Source organism: Myotis lucifugus, unplaced genomic scaffold, assembly GCF_000147115.1.
Source record: "Myotis lucifugus unplaced genomic scaffold, Myoluc2.0 scaffold_228, whole genome shotgun sequence".
Classification (NCBI taxonomy): Eukaryota; Metazoa; Chordata; class Mammalia; order Chiroptera; family Vespertilionidae; genus Myotis; species Myotis lucifugus.
In genome coordinates, this window is record NW_005871276.1 from 1,637,843 (window position 1) to 1,655,416 (window position 17,574).

The 17,574-nt window shown below is 40.9% G+C and overlaps 1 protein-coding gene across 2 annotated transcripts in view; it reads right to left on the reverse strand.

The window, feature by feature from the left end:
• VRK1 (vaccinia related kinase 1) overlaps positions 1 to 17,574 on the reverse strand; it is a 58,829-nt gene that overhangs the window by 29,921 nt on the left and 11,334 nt on the right. For both annotated transcript variants that reach the window (XM_006098281.3, XM_023762020.1), the window contains exons 2-3: positions 7,816 to 7,980; positions 2,042 to 2,097 (exon numbers count right to left, since the gene is read on the reverse strand). In XM_006098281.3, coding sequence (XP_006098343.1) covers positions 2,042 to 2,097; positions 7,816 to 7,975 — 216 coding nt within the window. In that variant the 5' untranslated portion in view covers positions 7,976 to 7,980. The remainder of the gene's footprint in view (positions 1 to 2,041; positions 2,098 to 7,815; positions 7,981 to 17,574) is intronic.

The following is a 17,574-nucleotide window of genomic DNA, read 5'->3' on the forward strand; positions in this document are numbered from 1 at the left end:
ACCTGAATTAAAATATGTTCAAAACAATCACTAAAACAATTTAGGTCCAAAATAGTTCATTCATAAGGAATCATGTATATTCCTTTTGAAAAGAGAGTAAAATAAAACAAATCAAAACTTTAACAAACAAACAAAAAACATGGGGTAATTCTAATTCCAGAATTCTGTAGCCTTTAGCGAAAGAAAGGAGGGGTGGGAGACATATGTGGTAATTTGCTCAAATAACGATACTGTTATCTCCTCTATGTAACAAAAACATGTCGTATAATGTCTGAAAGAACTCTGAGAGAAGGGAGTTACAAATGTTGGTAAGAAAAAAAAAAGCATAATATATTGATAACAAATAAAGAGCAGTTAAAATGTCTTTTAGTGCACCAGTTTATAAATTGGCCTGGCTACTCAAATATGCTATGTCAGATGGAAGGTTGTCGACCTTTACTCATCTATTTATATAAAACCTTAGACCAAATGGCATAACAACCGAACAACCAGTCGCTATGACGCTCGCTGAACACCAGAGGGCGCGTGCGGAACGTGGCGGGCATTAGCCACAGCGGGATGGAGGAGGTGAGAGGGGGCGCCAGACCAAGGTGGGGCACCAGTTGTTGTCATCAGGGTGAGCCTCTGGTGGTTACTGAAAATTCTTTGCTCCCATGCACCGCAGTCCCGCCTGCCGCTCACACCTGCTCCTGACACTGGAGCCGCCGCTCACACCCGCTGCCGGCGCCCGGCACCCGTCCTGATTGCTCGGCACCATCAGCAGGTGCAAGCGGCGGCTACCAGCCCCAAACGTCCCTGAGGGCTTCTCCACTTCCCCCTGCTCCTGAGGGGCGATTGGGGCAGCAGCCACCGCTGGCACCCACTGACAGCGCCAGCCCCGCTCGCACCCGCTGCTGATGCAGGCCCCAATCACTCTACACCGTCAGCAAGTGCGAATGGGAGTGGCAGCAGCAGGAGCGGGGCTGCCGGCAGACAGGGGACCGGGGGCCCGTGACAGGAGGGGCCAGGCGGGGGTGTGAAGATGGGCCGAGACCCACCCCTGTGCCCACCGCAGCCTCAAGGCCCACAGTTCCTTTCAAGGTGCACGAATTCATACACTGGGTCCCTAATAAAAGCGTAATATGCAAATCTACCGAATGGCCGAATAGCAGAACAACCACGCTATGACACGCACTGGCACCAGGCCAGCCAAGGCGGGTGCGATGCGATTGGTCGGGGGGCCCCGCATTGCCCCATGATGGCTCCACAGAGGGAGGGCAGGCCACCGGCCAGCGGGGCAATCAATCGGGGGGCTCCACGATTGCCCCAAAGAGGGAGGCCCAGGCCACCCTCTGCACGGCGATCGATCGGGGGGCTCCACGGAACCGGGGAGCCAGGGGTGTGTGGCAGTGGACACGGGCAGCGCCAGGCCAAGGCAGGTGCGGGTGGGGGCCGGGGCTGCGAAGCCAGGGCTGCAAAGCCGGCAGCCAGGGGAAGGAAGGCCTATCCTTGCACAAATTTCATACATCAGGCCTCTAGTTACAAAATAATTTCAATGTTCTCATAGCCAAAAGAAGGTTCAAAGTGATCACAATTAAATAATTTAATTTACTAAAATAGAAGAGGAAAGGAAGAAAATTGGAAATACACAGAAGTAATTGACCAAGTACTTCAGAAGCAAATGCAAGATAAAATACAATAAAATTTCATTAAGGTAGTATAGTCTTATAGGACATAAGTATAAAAAAGCATCTCATCTACTGTAAATATAGCTAAACTAAAAAGAATGAGCTGAATATTCAGTCCACATCTGCATGCCTCTATGCTTTCACTCATTTTCCCCCAAATACTAGTGCCACTCTAATTCAAGACAGGAGACCGACTTTTTGAATTCAAATTATTTAAAACTATAAAACTACTTTGTGTCTCATTAAATATTTATTAACATTATTAAAAATGTAATACCTTATGGTTTAATTAATTCTAGTTATCAAAGAGGATGTTTTGCAAAATAAACACAGTCCTACACTAAATCAACAAAAAAGAAAAAATATTTTCTTACCACTTTTACAACATAGGATGCATCACTGCTCACCGATTTTGAAGAATTCTTATCAGCTGTTTGAAAAAAGTGATATATGTAATATCAAAACAAGAAGTAGCATCGTGATACATAGCCTATTACTTTTTATTAACAGTTAGGTCTGTTATATCTATAATCCTTTGATAGAATAAATTTCAGTTTCCAAATACGCAGTGTTTCAGCATATCAATACAGTGTATATCATCAACTTTAAGACTATTTTTTTTAATGTTTTAACATGTCAAACTGGAACGTATCTTATAATGGCTGGTATCTTCAATATGATCATCTATTAAATATGAAAAACTCTAAGTTAAACTTTTAACTTGAAAGTATGCATGGTCTTTGATATGCTAACATACGTTGAGAATTCCCAAGATAATAACTGATGCAATTTCTTACATTTAATAAAGTAAGTGGTTAGAGTGTCGGCCTGTGCACCGAAGGGTAGGTTGCATGTTCAATTCCTGGTCAAAGGCATGTACCTGGGTTGCAGGTTCGATCCCCAGCCCAGGTTGGGGCATGTGCAGGAGGCAACCAATCGATGTATCTCTCTCACATCGATGTTTCTCTCTCTCTCCTCCCCCCGCTTTCCCTCCTTCCCTACCATCTCTCTAAAAATCAATGGAAAAAATATCCTTGGTGAGGCTTCACACAACAACAAAAATAAATGAATATACATATAAATTATGTTTGATGGTGATAAGTGCTATAATTAAGCAGGAAAGAAAGGCAGGCAGTGCTGCAAGATAGTCAGAGAAACCTCACCGACAGGGTGTCACTGGAGCAGTGGTCTGAACACAGTGAGGGAATGAGCCATGGAAATGTCAGGGTGAAACCATTCCAGGCCAACCAGCACCTGGCCCTGATGTGGGAGCCCCTGACATGTCGGAGGAAAGTAGAGAAGCCAAAGAAGCCGGAGAAGAGTGACTGAGTGGAAAGCAGCAGAACACACACAATGAGCTTCACTGGTGACATAAAGCTGTCCCTCTATGAATGAGCCGGAAAGCCACTGGGAGTTTGGGGAAGAGGACTGGCAAGGTCAGACTGTGCCTTGTAAAGAATCCTTCAGGATGCTTGTGGAGAATGGAGAGTAGAGGGCAAGGAGCTCAGTACTCGGGTGAGGGATGGCGGTGCCTGAACCCGAGTGGCAGCAGACAAGGTGGTGAGAAGCGGTCACATTGTGGACATATTTTCAAAGAGCCACAGGCTTTGTGGGTGAACTGGATATGGAGTTCAGTGGGAGAAAGGAGGAAGGATAACTCCTGGCTTTTGGCCTGAGCAACTGGGAAGAGGAAGCTGCTACTTCCTAAGACAGAGAAGACCACAGGAGACCTGGTGCGGTGGGGTGTCTCAGTTTGAGATGCTTATTAAATATCCAAGGTCAGATGTTAAACAGGCAGTGGGTATACGGGGTAGGGTAACAGTAGGTTTACCCTGCTTGTATGAAAATAATACAATAATTAATAAATGATAATACAAGAATAAACTCTGTTTCACATACTCATTGTAAACCTACTTTGGCTCCACCCTGTACAAGTCTTAGTTTCAGAAGAGTGATGCAAGTTAAAAATAAATGAGTCATCAACCTAATTCATCAATCTACTCACTCCAAGCCCATGAAGCTGGAAGAGCTCCCCAGGAAATGAGTGTAGAGAGGAAAGAAGAAATCCTAGGACTGAACCCTAAGACATTCTCACATCAGCAGGTGAAGAGATAGGAGGGACAGGCAAGGTGAAATCAAGAAACTCCAACCAGCTGGGAAGCAGCAAGAATACTTCAGTCTAAAGAAGAAACACAAAGTCATAAAATTGGCTAATGAGTAGAAGGAATAGCCAAGGAACGTCGCTTAAATACTGAATTAGTAATAAAGCACAGTCAGATTTTAGCAGTTAGTATACAAAATATTAAAATGAGGCTAGTATACTAATAATACCGTATAATTCAAATGAAGAAAAAGGGGAAAAGAAGCTCAATAAGCCCTGGCTGCTTTGGCTCAGTGGATAGAGCATCGGCCTGCGGACTGAAGGGTCCTGGGTTCGATTCCAGTCAGGGGCACATGCCTGGGTTGTGAGCTCGGTCCCCAGTAGCGGGCGTGCAGGAGGCAGCCAATCGGTGATTCTCTCTCATCATTGATGTTTCTCTCTCTATATCCCTCTCCCTTCCTCTCTGAAATCAATAAAAATATCTTTAAAAAAAAAAAAAAGAAGAAGCTCAATAATTCACTCCAACAATATGTACTGCAAAATATGCCAGGCACTAAGAACACCATAAGAGCTGTCCATCGTCAAGAAGCACGTTTAACCCTGGGTGGTGTGCTACGTGGTTAGAGCACCATCCCACCCACAAAAGAATCGTGGGTGCAATTCCTGGGTCAAGGGCATGTACCTGGGTTGCAGGTTTAATCCCCACCAATCCATGTGTCTCTCTCACATTGATATCTCTCCCCCTCATCCCACTACTCTCTCAAAAAAAAAAAAAAACAATGGAAAAAAATATCCTCAGGTGAGGATTAACAAAACAACAGAAAGCTTATGTTTATTCTGGAAGGAAGAAAAGTAATTTCAACACAGCATGGATGCACTATGACAGGATGAACACAGGACACAGGGGGGCCATAAAAAGACAACGCCTACCCTAAACTCAGCTTTGGAAAATCTAAACAAAAGAAGCATCACATACAAAAACCAAGAGGCAAAAGGCAACATTATAGCTGAAGCATAGCTTTGGGGGATAAAAGGGATGAAGAAAGTTACTTTGGAACCAGACTGTATGAAGGGTCTTGTATGCCATTCCAAAACTTTGTCATTTATCCTAAGGGCACCAGGGAGACATTAAAAAACGTTTAAATGGAAGGTCCTATGATCTGATTAGCAGTCTGGGTCACTTAAGCCCCAATGTGAACAAGGAGATGCAAGGGGACAAGACTGAGCAGAGGATTCATTGCTACAGTGAGAATCCAGACGAGACATGGAAATGACCTCCACTAATAAGGTAGTGGCAGCAAAGGTAGAGAGAAATGAAGGGATCTGAGGAGTCACTCAGGTAAAGTGACAGAACTAGATGAGGTACTAGGGGTGTTAGTGAAGGAACACTTGAGAATGTCTGCCTCGAGGGGTGTTATTCATGTGGATAATCCTCTCCTGTGGGACATCAGGTCCCTTTGTAGGCCACTGGCGATGGGCCTGCACTGTCGGGGTCAAGTCCTAGGCTATAGAGAAAAGCTTTTGAGAAGAGGACTGGCAAGATCAGACTCTGATTTGGTAATCAACAGTAAAGAGACAGTCAGAGAAGCCGGGAGACTGGAGGACATCCCTCAGACAGAATATGCAGAAGAAAGGTGAGCCACAGCCCTAGCCGCTTTGGCTCAGTGGATAGAGCGTTGGCTTGCGGACTGAAGAGCCCCAGGTTCAATTCCAGCCAAGGGCACATGCTTGGGTTGCAGGCTCTATCCCCAGTAGGGAGTGTGCAGGAGGCAGCCGATCAATGATTTTCTCTCATCATTGATGTTTCTCTCTCTCCTCCTCTCCCTTCCTCTCTGAAATCAATAAAAAGAAAAAGAAAAAAACATTAAAAAAAGAAAGGTGAGCCGAAGAAGGAAAGATGGAAGATGACTAAGCACATTGAGAGGGAGGAGGAAGGCCAGAGGGGAAGGTACGTTGTCATGAAGACGATGGAAGCAATTTCTATTTGTAAAAGATAAACAGTATCAAGTCCTGCAGAAAACACCCAAAGAAGATGCAAAAGCAACTTGTTTAACTCATGAGCAGAAACTGCTGATGATCTTCGGTAGGGCAGTTATGGAGAGGTAAGCTGGAGGCAGCATTAAGGCAAACCCTTCTCCAGAGTTATCAATCCAGGCTTATAGCAGTGACGTTTTGTCACAGAAATCTTTCAAACCATCAAATACAAAAAATACTATTAAATGGCATTTTCTGGTGATAAATACAAATATGAACAAAATAGCTAGCACACACGCAAAAGCAAGTTCCCTATTTGCCAAAGGTTACAAAAGTAAAGTAACTAATGCAAAATTAAGAAGCAGCTTGTTAAAGACAAGTTCCCATTCCTACTATGGGATGTCCTAACCCACACATTCTGCCGAGAGACGGCCTAATAATCTACCATCTCTAAGTTACAAGGTCAAACAATATATACCTGACTAAAAAAGCTTCTAACCTTTCATGGTTTACAAGGATTTTCACGTTAAATCAGAGATAACCTAGTTCACTGTAATGGGTTTGGCTCTGAACAAAACTAAAGAATCAACACCTATTTCCCACTGACCTAGAGGAATCATATTTATGAAATACTAGAGGCCCGGTGCATGAAAATTTGTACACTGGGGGGAGGGGGCAGTCCCTCAGCCAGGCCTGCCCCCTCTCACAATCCAGGAGCCCTCAGGGGATGTCCTACTGATGGCTTAGGCCCACTCCCCGCTCCTGCTCTACAGGAGGCAACCGGGCTGATCAGGGGAAGGCGCTGCCCCCATAACCCCGCTGCTGCTGCCACTGCTAGCCGCGGCGGCTGCCTGAGCCCACAGCTGCCTTAGCCCCCAGCTGCCTGAGCCCACAGCTACCATGAGCCCTGGGCCTCACAGCCGCCAGGGCTCATGGCTGCCGTGACCCCCGGGCCTTGCAGCCGCTGTGGCTTTGTCCGGACAGATGTCCAGATGTCCACCCTATTTAGCATATTATCCTTTTATTAGTATAGATTATTAGTATAGATAGTAAAGCAGTGGCTTTTAAGCTGTTTCATGACCATACCCCTAGAGACCGGCTAACCCACTGCAGCCCGTGGGTCCTGGAGGAGATACAGCTGCTCGTTTCTCTGTCAGGGGCTCTCGAGCTTCAGCATGCATGGGCCCTCTAGTTTCTGATTGGCAAGTCTGGGTGGAACCTGAGAACTGGCAGTTCAAACAGGTTTCCATGTGATGCTAATCTACACTACAAAATTAGTATTCTAAGAAAGATATTCCTTCAAAGAGAAAAGGGGTTCCACTACTAAGAGCAACATTTTATAAACCTCCAGGCAGAAATTAAATAATTAAATGATGGACTAGCTGAATCGAGATTAGAGGTGGAATAAGAACACAGAAACGTTAGAGAGAAATATCAAAAGCAAACATGAAGTGTGTTGTATCACTATAATATTCTTGATGAAGCAGACAACTTTAGAAGTAGTCAGGTAAAATATTTTTTAAATCAACAATTTAGTTAACCTACAGAATCTCAGGGTTCCACAGTAGGTCCCCCCAAATTTCAAGGTAAGTATGCTAAATATAGTACATTAAATCAGGACTAACATGAATTTCTAGATCATTCTCCTAATTCCATAATTACAACTTATTAAGGTTGTATAGGAAGAAAATAAAAACCTACAATGGTTAAGATCTGAAAATTGCCAAATTAAACCAAAACAGAGGGAGTAAATCCTAATTGGGTGGAGGTAGGGGGAAAAATGTACATCAATTTCTTTGCATCTCAAAAAAGTTAAGATTATATGGAATACCTTAAAAATCCAAAGCCATGGTGCTCACTAATGACAATATTACAGATACTTTATACTCTTTCTACTGTGACTAAATCAACCATCTTCTCTTCCACTCCTGACAGAGATGCATTTTTGCCTAATCATATATTGACTGTAGTTTATTAGAAATATCCTCTAACAGCTCAAATTGAGAAACTATTTTGATATGAAGCACATAAATCTTTGGCTTGACAATTCATTAGAAGTGGTCATACACCTACCAAGATATATACAACCAAAGCCACCTTGGCCAATGGGTAATCCTAGTTTCCATTCCTTTTTTGCCAAGTCGGTGATTACCTCCCCAGCTGCAAATTGTTCTGCAAGACGTCTCTTTGCAGGGCCCTGTCTTCCAGCTTGAGCTGCTTTTACACGAGGCATTTTCACTAAAATATAAAACAAAGCAACACTGAGAATTATAATCCCAGAAGTGTTCAAAACATTTCCCACTAAGGAAAGCTTCTGTGCAATACAGGTACTATTCAAATTCTTACTAACTCTAAAATTTAAAGGACATCTGTTCTAATTTATAATCCTCTTGGATTATCTCTTAATTTTGGAGAGAAAACAATAAATAAAATGTGCTATGCACCCTGGCCGGTTTGGCTCAGTGGATAGAGTGTCAGCCTGCAGACCAAAGATTCCAGGGTTCAATTCTAGTCAAGGGCACGTACCTTGGTTGCAGACTCCTCCCCGGCCCTGGCCCTGGACAGGGCTAGTGCAGGAGGCAACCAATTGATGTATTTCTCTCACATCAATATTTCTCTGTCTCTTCCTCTCCCTTCCACTCTCCCTAAAAAACAATGGGAAAATATCCTCAGGTGAGGATTAACAACAACAACAAAAAAAAAACCTATGCAATTACTTTCAAGAGAATATTTAGTTTAAAGTTTCAGTGATCTAATATCTATAACTAAAAATGCTATTTAACACACAAAAATATGCTCTATGAAGGTGAGGGGAAAGGTGCATCCAATTAGTATGCACACTTTATCATAATGCAGTAAGTTTATAAAGGTCAATACCAATGTGGTAAGAGCACAGTACAGAGATTGAAAACACAAGACAATTAACACAAGGGGAAAGGGAACGATTTTTCTGTACTTAAAAAAAAATAAAGATCAAAATGAAAGGTCACACCACACACTTAACAAAATTCAACCCAGGATAACCAACACTAAAACACAACTTAATAAAATTACTGAACTTAATAGTAAAAGAAAATATTCTCTGAGCACCCAGGCCAAAAAAAAAAGGATATTTTATATGAAAAATAAAATCAGATTGTCATCACTGACAGCAACACTTTATGCCAGGGGGAAAAAAGTAACGTATTTAAGACTTGAAGATAGAAAACATAAGCCAAAGATTTTATACTCAGTTAAATTTCAACTATAAAGACTTCAAAGTGTTATCAAAATGGAAAAAGGGAGTCAGAACTTACTAGAGAACAAGCATCACATATCCAAAATGACTAACGGAAGAACTGACAGTGAGCAGTAAACAGATATTTACTTGTAGAACCAACAAAGGCAATAAAGGAAAGAATAGAATACATAATGGCTATATGTCTGACAATTCAGATATAGTACAACTATGAAAAATCAAGAGAACATATGCAAAAAAGTAATTATCCAGTAATCATATTGTGGTGATACTTGCTTTTGTTAACTAAGGCTATTGTATGCACAAATGTGGAATAATGCAAATGAGTAATTATGTGATATTTGAATTCTATCATCCCTTTGGATCCTTAAAAATCAGGATTCAAAAATGGAAGAAAGAATACAGATGAAAGACCAAAAAGTAAGGTTGAAATGCTGTGTATTTGGAAATATTCTTAATTCAGAAGGTATCTTATCTTTTACAAAAACCATACACACACCCCTTTGTATTTCCTAACCCCATTCACAAAAAAGCTTGGAAACAAACCCAGTAGCAAATGAGCATCCCTGGTACATAAATTGTATTCTTGGAATACCAATTCTTATTAAAAGAAACCAGATGAAGAAAGGACTGACTCCAGGTTTGAAGCTGTACATGCACAAGATAGACTTGGAACACCTGTAGTTTCTAGACGTCAAGGAAGCTATCAAAAACTACTAGCGTTACGTCAAATACGTCTAAGGAGTCAGCTTGAAAGATGTTCCCACTGACCAAAGATGGGCCAATCTGCGTCAGTAAAGATAACACCACAATGGCTGAAGACATATAAAATGGGTAAATCCAGGAGTTTATAACAGTAAGAAACCCTAAGCGGTCACCTCTAAAGGATAATAGAAAACCACTCAATTTTGAAAAGTGATAAATATAAATTGTACCACTGGGTAACCCACAGAAGATGAGAAATTTCTTTTCACAGAAAAATTTCCGCTAATAAATGACTAAGAATGGTTTAAGTTAACACCATTCCTCCCTCCTAATGAATTAATGGATCTACACATTGAGCCTTGACAGCTACAAGCATCAAAATATAACAGATATCCAGGCATTATATGCCTCCTGATAAAAGAACACAACGCTACCCATGAAGCAATCTTGCCAAAAAAATAAATTAAAAATAAATAAAAAATAAACCCTGAATCTGATCAAGCCTACCAATTCACAAGCTATGAAGAGAACAGAACAACATGATAAACTGTAACACAGAAAAGCAATCTGCACAACCCTAACTGTGGAAATCTTACAATACACAGAATCCCATTTCTTCACTAAAGGAAAAAGAGAAGAGATGCAGAAAAAAAAAAAAAACCTACATTTTAAAAGGCTTAAAAATAACATGCAAAACAAAATTAAATCAGGCAAATCTAAGCTACAGTGTTTAGGGATGCACATTTGAGTGATAATTTCTATATAGAAAAGGAAACGACTACCATAAAAGATAGAAGTTACACTGGAAAAGCATAAGAAAGTTGTGAGTAGGATGAGGGACATAGCTGGCAAAGTTCTATTTCTTGATGTGGGTGGTAATTATAAAAGTACCTTATAATTCATTAAGTCTATATTTGTTTGATAAGGTTTTCTGTATTGGTAGTTTTGGCTATAACATTAAAAAATTACTGTTCTTATAATTAACAATCATCAAGGGATCAAAACTAGAAATCTTTTCATATTCCATAAGCTTATCCAATCACACAAACAAAAAAAGGAAGAAAGAAAAGACCCCCCACCCCCACCCCACCCCAAGTAAAAGCTGTAATTCATTTCCTGTGAACTACCGGTAGCATTTTGTTTTCATTATATTTTTAAAATTACCCTCTCTGTATTGCAAATATCCTTCCCAAATTAATTGTCTTTCGATATTGCTAATTTTGAGCTTTTGGATTATACATCATCCTTAGACCTCACCCAGTCAAATTACTTTTTTCAAGTATCTCCCATGTTTTCTTTTAGTTGTCTTATGGTTTCATATTTTGCTGGTAAAATTCTGATCTGTCTACACTTACAAGGATTTAAGACAGTGGTTCTCAACCTGTGGGTCGCGACCCCTTTGGGGGTCGAACAACCCTTTCACAGGGGTCGCCTAAGACCATCGGAAAACACATATATAATTACATATTGTTTTTGTGATTAATCACTATGCTTTAATTATGTTCAATTTGTAACAATGAAAATACATCCTGCATATCAGATATTTACATGACGATTCATAACAGTAGCAAAATTAGTTATGAAGTAGCAACAAAAATAATTTTATGGTTGGGGGTCACCACAACATGAGGAGCTGTATTAAAGGGCCGCGGCGTTAGGAAGGTGGAGAACCACTGGTTTAAGATATAAAGTAGGATTCCACCTTTTTCCAGATTATCCAGCCCCCTCCCCCTTCAAGAGACCCACAGTGTTCAAGACCTTATACCAGTGCAAGTAAACTAAGTACAAAGTTCATATGAAGTTGTTCAATGTAGGTCCTAAATTACCAGCTTCTCTGCAAACAAAAAAGAAGAAAAATATATTTATTAATGAGTATCTGAAACTAACTTGCTGCCTTGGTGAAAACCTCCCTGACAATTCGGTCCATTCCACATGAATGTGAAGAAGTCATTGAGGTTTTTCCCAGTGCAGCAAGCTGAGCAGAGGCAGCCACAGACTGTGGGTCACTTATAGGTGCAGACAGGTAGCCGGGAGGCCAGGAACCTTTAAAACAAATGGCAGCTTTCACCAGCATCGGAACAGGATTCAACAAGCTTCACTTTTTTCTTTTCTTTTTATTTTTTTACTTTTTTCTTTTATTGTTATTCTTTTTTGCTATTGTTTTCTTTTTTCCCTTCTTTTTTCCTTAATATTTCATATTTCTCTTTCCTTTCTATCCTATTTCTTTTCTGTTTTTATACTTTTTCTCTTGGTTTTCTTTTCCTAATCTTTTTTCTTCTTCTTTCCTTTCATATTTTTTCTTCTTTTATTCTTTTTTCTTTTGTCTTTTATTTCTTTCTTTCTTTTCCTTATTCTTTTTGTTGTTGTTGGTGGTGGTAATGATTTTTTGTTTTGTTTTTCGTTTTGCTTTGTCTTGTTTTGTTCTGTCGGCACCTGTACAACAACTTATTCGACGTGGTCAAAGTTGAGCCTCACAGTCAGCCACCCTGAGTGTCAATCCGACACATGAACAGGCCAACAGCAATCAAGACCCAATTACAACAGGAGGGTCCGCATAACCCACACAAGGGACATTCCTACAGCATCCGGCTCTCGAGATCAAGAAGACTGCAGCACTGGGCCCACAGGGCACCTACTACATAAGGCCACCAAACGAAGAATAGGAATCATAGCAGAGCTATCTAATACATAGAAGCAAACAGAAAGAGGCACCCAAAATAGGGAAACAAAGAAACAAGCCCCAAATGAAACTCAGGAGGAATCGCCAGAAAAAGAGCTAAATGAAATGGAGGCAAGCAATTTATCAGATAACAAGTTCAAAGTCATGGTTTGGAACTGAGTAAGAATTACAAGAAACTTAGGAACACAACAGCACGAACAAGGAAATAGAAACCATGAATAAGAATATTGAAGAATACCATAACATCTATAATAATAAAAACATAATATGCTAATTAGACCGAATGTCCTTCCAGACAACCTTCTGGACGAAGCTGGGGCTGCAAGGGAAGCCTGGGTCCCGGGTGCCTGCCAGCGGCCGGAGGGAAGCCTGGGTCCTGGGTGCCAGAGGGAAGCCGGTGCCAGCAGCTGGGGGAAGGAAGGCCTACTCTTGCACGAATTTTGTGCACCAGGCCTCTAGTCAAGAATATACTGAAAGGAATTAAAAGTAGACTGGATGAAGCAGAGTTTCAAATCAGTGATTTAGAAGACAAGGGGGAAAAAAACAATTAGGACAGCAAAAACACATGAAAATAATGAGGATACCTTAAGGAAACTTTGGGACAACATGACACGTAACAACATCTGCATCATAGGGAACCAGAAAGAAGAAAGTGAGCAAGAAATAAAGAACCTGTTTTAAAAAATAATGACAAAACTTTCCTAACCTGGTGAAGTTGAAAAAGTCACACAAGTTCAGGAAGCACCGAGAGTCCCAATCAAGATGAACCCAAAGAGACCCAAACTAAGACACCTCATAATTAAAACGGCAAACATTAAAGACAAAGAAAGGCAGCAACAGAGAGACAGAACGTTATCCACAGGGACTTCCCATGAGACTGTCAGCTGATTTCTGAACAGAAACACTTCAGGCCAGAAGGGACTGGCATGAAGTATTCAAAGTAATGAAAAGCAAGGACCTGAATCCAGGACTACTCTATCCAGCAAGGCTATCATTTAAAATTGAAGGCAAAATAATGAGCTTCCCAGACCAAAAAAAAAAAAAAAAAAAAAAAAAAAAAGTACCACCAAATCAGCACTGCAAAATCAGCACTGCAAGGAATGTAAAAAGGAAGTCCCTTTCTCACTATGCCTTGCAAGTGTCCCTCCCTCATCCTCTAGTGACAAAACCTAACACTGCTGGAAAAGAAAAAAAAAATGTTTATAGTATCTAACGCAAGTATCACAAACAGAGCAAAGAAAGGTGAATTTGCAGTTGAGAGGCAATAAACTGAAAGTGTGCACAAGACTGGTAAATTTTACACATGTATATACACCTGAGCAACAACTACCTGGGATCAGGACTCCGAGAACATTTTCATCACACCATAACCTTGCCTCCAGCCCCTCTCCTGCCAACACCCATGCATTCCTCTTCTTTCAGCTGATTGGCGAGGCCACTCAGGTTGTGCCACTGACTTTGGAGAACACTACTCTGCCAGCTTTGTCTGAGATCTGCGTCTCAGACCTGATGTCCCTTTGCAGCAGCCTCCCATGCCCCTCTCTGACCTTCATTGTATTTGGCAGCCCCTCTTATTGTCTGGTTCAGGGTGACAGAAGTCTCCTAGTTTTTGAGAACAGGAAATCTGTGTTTCTCAATCTACTTATTCCTTTTCAGGTGATTTGTGAAAAGAAGAAAGTAGAATTATTTGAAACCAGAAGTTCCTGCTCAAAAACTATGATATATAACAGAACCATAGCATTTGCTTCAGTAAGTCAGTGAATTCTCTAAAGAGCTTAAAATGTTAATTTGAATTAAACAACTGCATTAGTACATTATAGGCTTCTTCTAATAATAAACCAATGACCAGCTTTAAGATTTCTATTAAACAATACATCGGAGAGCACAAACCTCAACCAAATTAAATCTTTCCGCGTAATTTCTGCCCACCTGGAGCAAAGAAAATCCACTATTATGATAGCCAATTCAACAGAGATGTTGCAAAGAAAAAGTTTACCATCACATATAATCCACTACATAATCCAACCACCTCTTTTCCCACTGAAATGAAATTCAGATGCAAGTGAAAAGCACATCCAAATGCAAATCAATACCGCCCTTTGCTGGAACCACTCACTGGTATAGTCCATATTAGCATATTCACCAAAATCTAATTGTAAACAGAGTAATTATGGTGGTAAAGTTATTAAATACACAAAGCAAGCTTGGAACTATACATATTCAAATAGAAATTCAGTGGCAGATCAACTTTTATATCCGAAACAATACCCTAATTAATAGTCAGCTCTGATAATAAAATGGTTCTTTTTCAGATAACGTTTCCAAAAATATTCTGCTATGAATATTAAAATAAAGTTTTGTGAAGAGATTTTTAAAATATTCCATAGCTATATTTATCACAATACGGTACTGTATTTAGACAACTGGCATTTTTCAAGTCCTGGATTCAAATTTGGAACAATTTCTTTTTTAATCTTCTGCTGAAGATAAATGTTTGAATGATTCAAACAATTCTACTGACACTTAATGAGCTCTATGAATTCCTCACAACCAAACTGGAAGATGACAATGCTGTATAAAGCTTATTACACGCTGGATGCCTAGTCATGCATTTTCCCTACGATAGGTATGCACATAAGTTCCTCTGAGTGGGTCATAGATTTTCATGAAGTTTTCTTGAAAGTCATAAGCTTCTCTGATGCCTTTAAACTATGTAGCCACACTGATTCAAGGATACTTTTGCACCATTGGAGTATTCACCATTCCGTTAACATGGTACCAACATAGTCTTATCTCCACTCTTCACAGTATAAAGCTGTTTCTTGCCCTCCAACATCTACATTTACTGAAATCTTTTCCACACCCAAATATCTCTCTTTCTCAGTCAGATAGGACCTCTGGTTTCAGCAGTGTTCTTACCTCCTATTGCATTTGATAAATGTTCCCTGTAAATTTATAAGCTCCCTGAAAAGAGAACTATCTTACAATACATTGCACTTGGTAGGAATTCAAAAACTGTGTAAAAATAAACAGCAAAAAGTTACTTTTTTTTTCTTTGAGTACCTGAAGTCTATCTTTGGATGTAGCCACTCCTTTTAACCACTAAACAGAGAGTTACAGAATAAACTTACGAGCTTTTCTTTTATTCTTTTAACTTTACACAAGCTACGCTCCCCCCCACCAAAAAAAAAACAAGTCTTCAGTGCCAAAGTAGAAACAATTGATATTAGTGACAGATGGTCCAGGAAACATGCTAATCATTTTTACTCTAGATTTCCTCAGCTCTATCTTTATGGCAATGTAGTTCACCAGGAAACTAAACATTTGAACTCATTTATTCCAAAAGCATTTATAAAACACCTCTGAAATATGTGCCAAAACTGTGTGAGGGGCTGGAAATACAAACATGAATGAAATGCAACATTTGGACTCAGGAAGCTGACTAGCTTCATACAGAAACGCCATCACACAGTTATGATTTCATATTACACTGTCAACCTCACACAAGGATCGATAAAAAGCCCTTCAGGTAAAGGATGTTTCCGAGCCCTTGATAAAACTATTTGTTAAAGACAGTGAGCAGTTGCAGACATCTACAACATCAAACTCTGTTAGTTTCATGGTGGGGAAAAAGTGCCTCTTCCAGTGATGTAAATTTTTAAGATATTAAGAGCTATGAAACTCCTGTTTTCTCTTTTTCAATCAGTGCCACAAAGTGCAGAGCAGACGAATAAACTCCCTTACATGCCTACCCATCATCTGCGGCAGTGCTTCTCGGCCATGGCTGTCCATCATAATCCCCAGCGGAACGTGAAATAAGGCCCTACTCCCCAAGGGCCCCGTGTCTGGATGCTTCAGTGCTGCACAGGGGCTGAGGTGCAGACTGGACCACTGATCTAGGTTCTGGTGCATCTGCCTTTCTTCATTAAGTCCTTCAATCAAAAATAACGGCTCTATTACCTACAACTCTACTGGATTAGATAATTTTAATAAAAGCCACCTCCAGTTCATTTTAGAAGTTGGGAAAATATATAAATTAGTGAATGAGTGACACAAGAGAAGTCACCAAAAAAATTGCCCTTTCCTCATCCTACTGCATCCCAAGCCCAAATCCTCATTTGTATTTCAAACTTATCTGGGATTAAGAAGTAATTACATAGTTTGGTGTAAATGGCTTCCTGCCAAACTACAGTAAGTTAAAGAATAAAATCAAACAGGAGACAATCAGTCAACAAAGAACTTCAGCACCTATTTTGCTAAATTACATCAGGAACAATTTGAAAGCAATACATCTAAAGACAATTCTCTTACAAATGAGCCAGCTAATCAGAAGTTAATCAATGCATTTGATTAGTGCTAAGAGATCATCTGAAAAATAAAATACTGAATCATAGCCACTTCCCAATAATATAAAGGGTCTTCACATATTTACTTCATTTTGTCCACACAAATCCTACAGTTGAGGCAGAACAATAAGGATAGCCACAAGAATAAAAAATATACTTATTACCAACACCATCCTCCTACATAATAAAAGCCTAATATGCAAATTGTCCCCTCGGGCAGTCGTTCGACAGGGAGACCGGAAGTTCGACCACTCGCTATGATGTGCACTGACCACCAGGGAGCAGAGCAGAACACGGCAGGCATCGGCGATGAGGCACTGGCAGCAGGCGGCAGTGGAGGCACCGCTGGCCCCTATGGGCCCCAGTGAGAGCAGGACTGTGTTGGGATGGTGGAGTAGGTGAGCAGGCAGCGCCAGGTCAAGGCAGGTGCAACCAACAACAGTGGTGGGGTCCAGGGTCGCCACCTAGCTCCCAGATACAGAAGCAGCCGGGTGGGGAGCCTGGCCCTGATGGATCGCGCCCACAGGCGGGATGGTGGAGCAGGTAAGAGGGCGGCACCAGGCCAAGGCAGGGTGTCAGGCAGGGCTGCGGGGCTGAGGGACTGTGGGGCTGGGGGCGCGAGCTGGGGCCCAATCTCTGCAGGCCACTCCAAGGGATCCCACCCATGCACAAATTTGTGCACCGGGCCTCTAGTTTAACATAAAACCTGAGACACTGGAAGGTGAACTGTGAGTTCCTGTTAGGGGCATCCAACCAGACCTCTGGTTTCACTCAGAACCATGCCAATGAAAGACATTCATGTTATATGGTACCTTGAGTAACTTTAAAATAAGAGTAACAAAACAAACCATAAGAATATAGAA